A 954-nucleotide genomic window follows, 5' to 3' on the forward strand; every position below is an offset into this window, starting at 1 on the left:
AAACTTCTCTCCCATAACAGGTCCCGCAGATCTGAGATCCCTTCTCCAAGTGTTCCCAGCTCCACCAGCTGGACATACCACAGCCTGCCCCAGGGACGGCTACAAGGGAGCAAGCACCCTTTGACGCATCCTTCGGCCCTCCCTGGGGCTGCCTGAGCAGTCAGTAGCCCCTTGGCCCTGCAGGATTGGCCCCAGTGCTTCCTACAGGTCCCCTTCAGGGCTCCCTTGGGACCTTCATAATTTTCCCAACGGCTCCTCCAAGGGCATGAGGTCCTCTTTGCCCCGCTCCCAGCGCTGCTCCAAGAACAGAGTTCCCTTCAGGCCCACCCAGGGCTCCCCTCGAGCCCCCCCCAGGCCCTTCCTGGGGCTTCCGGGGAGGGAGGTGCCCCTGGGACCGGCTGCTTCAAGGGGACGGGAATGGGGAAGGCACCGGGCAGGGGCTTGCGGGAGCGGGGTGCGCTGGGCAGGGTGGCTCCAGTCTTGGTGCTGGCCCCGGTGACCTTGCCAGTCCCGGCTCCTATCCCCGACCCGGTACCTATCGCAGCATTGCTCGCAGTTCCGGTCCCAGTGCCAATCTCGGTGCCGGTGCTGGTCCCGGTTCCTGTCCAGGTCCGAGTCCTGGTGCCGCTTTCGGTTTCGGTTTCAGTGCCGGTCTCGGTACCGGTGCCGAGTTCCGCTACCGGTCCCTGTCCTCGTGTCGGTGCCAGTGCCGGTGCCAGTTCCGCTACCGGTCCCTGTCCTCGTGTCGGTGCCAGTCCCGGGATCAGTCCCAGCCCCAGCGCCGATCCCGATCCCAGTTCCCATCCCCGTGGCGGTGCCGATCCCAGAATCAGTCGCAGTCCCGGTCGCCGCCCCGGGTGCCCGTGCCGGTGTCGGTGTCGGGGCAGTGCCGGGGCGCGGGGCCGGTTCCGGTGGCAGCAGAGCGCGGCCAACGGCAGGGCGGAGCGGGGCCGC

The 954-nt window shown here is 67.7% G+C and overlaps 1 protein-coding gene across 1 annotated transcript in view; it reads left to right on the forward strand.

Moving 5' to 3' along the window:
* Positions 1 to 417: 417 nt before the first annotated feature.
* Positions 418 to 954, forward strand: part of LOC102044361 (proline dehydrogenase 1, mitochondrial-like) — a 12,795-nt gene continuing 12,258 nt past the window's right edge. The window contains exons 1-2 of the mRNA XM_031062460.1: positions 418 to 657; positions 708 to 934. Of these exons, the coding sequence (XP_030918320.1) occupies positions 418 to 657; positions 708 to 934 (467 nt within the window). The remainder of the gene's footprint in view (positions 658 to 707; positions 935 to 954) is intronic.

This window comes from Geospiza fortis, unplaced genomic scaffold (genome assembly GCF_000277835.1).
Source record: "Geospiza fortis unplaced genomic scaffold, GeoFor_1.0 scaffold224, whole genome shotgun sequence".
Classification (NCBI taxonomy): domain Eukaryota; kingdom Metazoa; phylum Chordata; class Aves; order Passeriformes; family Thraupidae; genus Geospiza; species Geospiza fortis.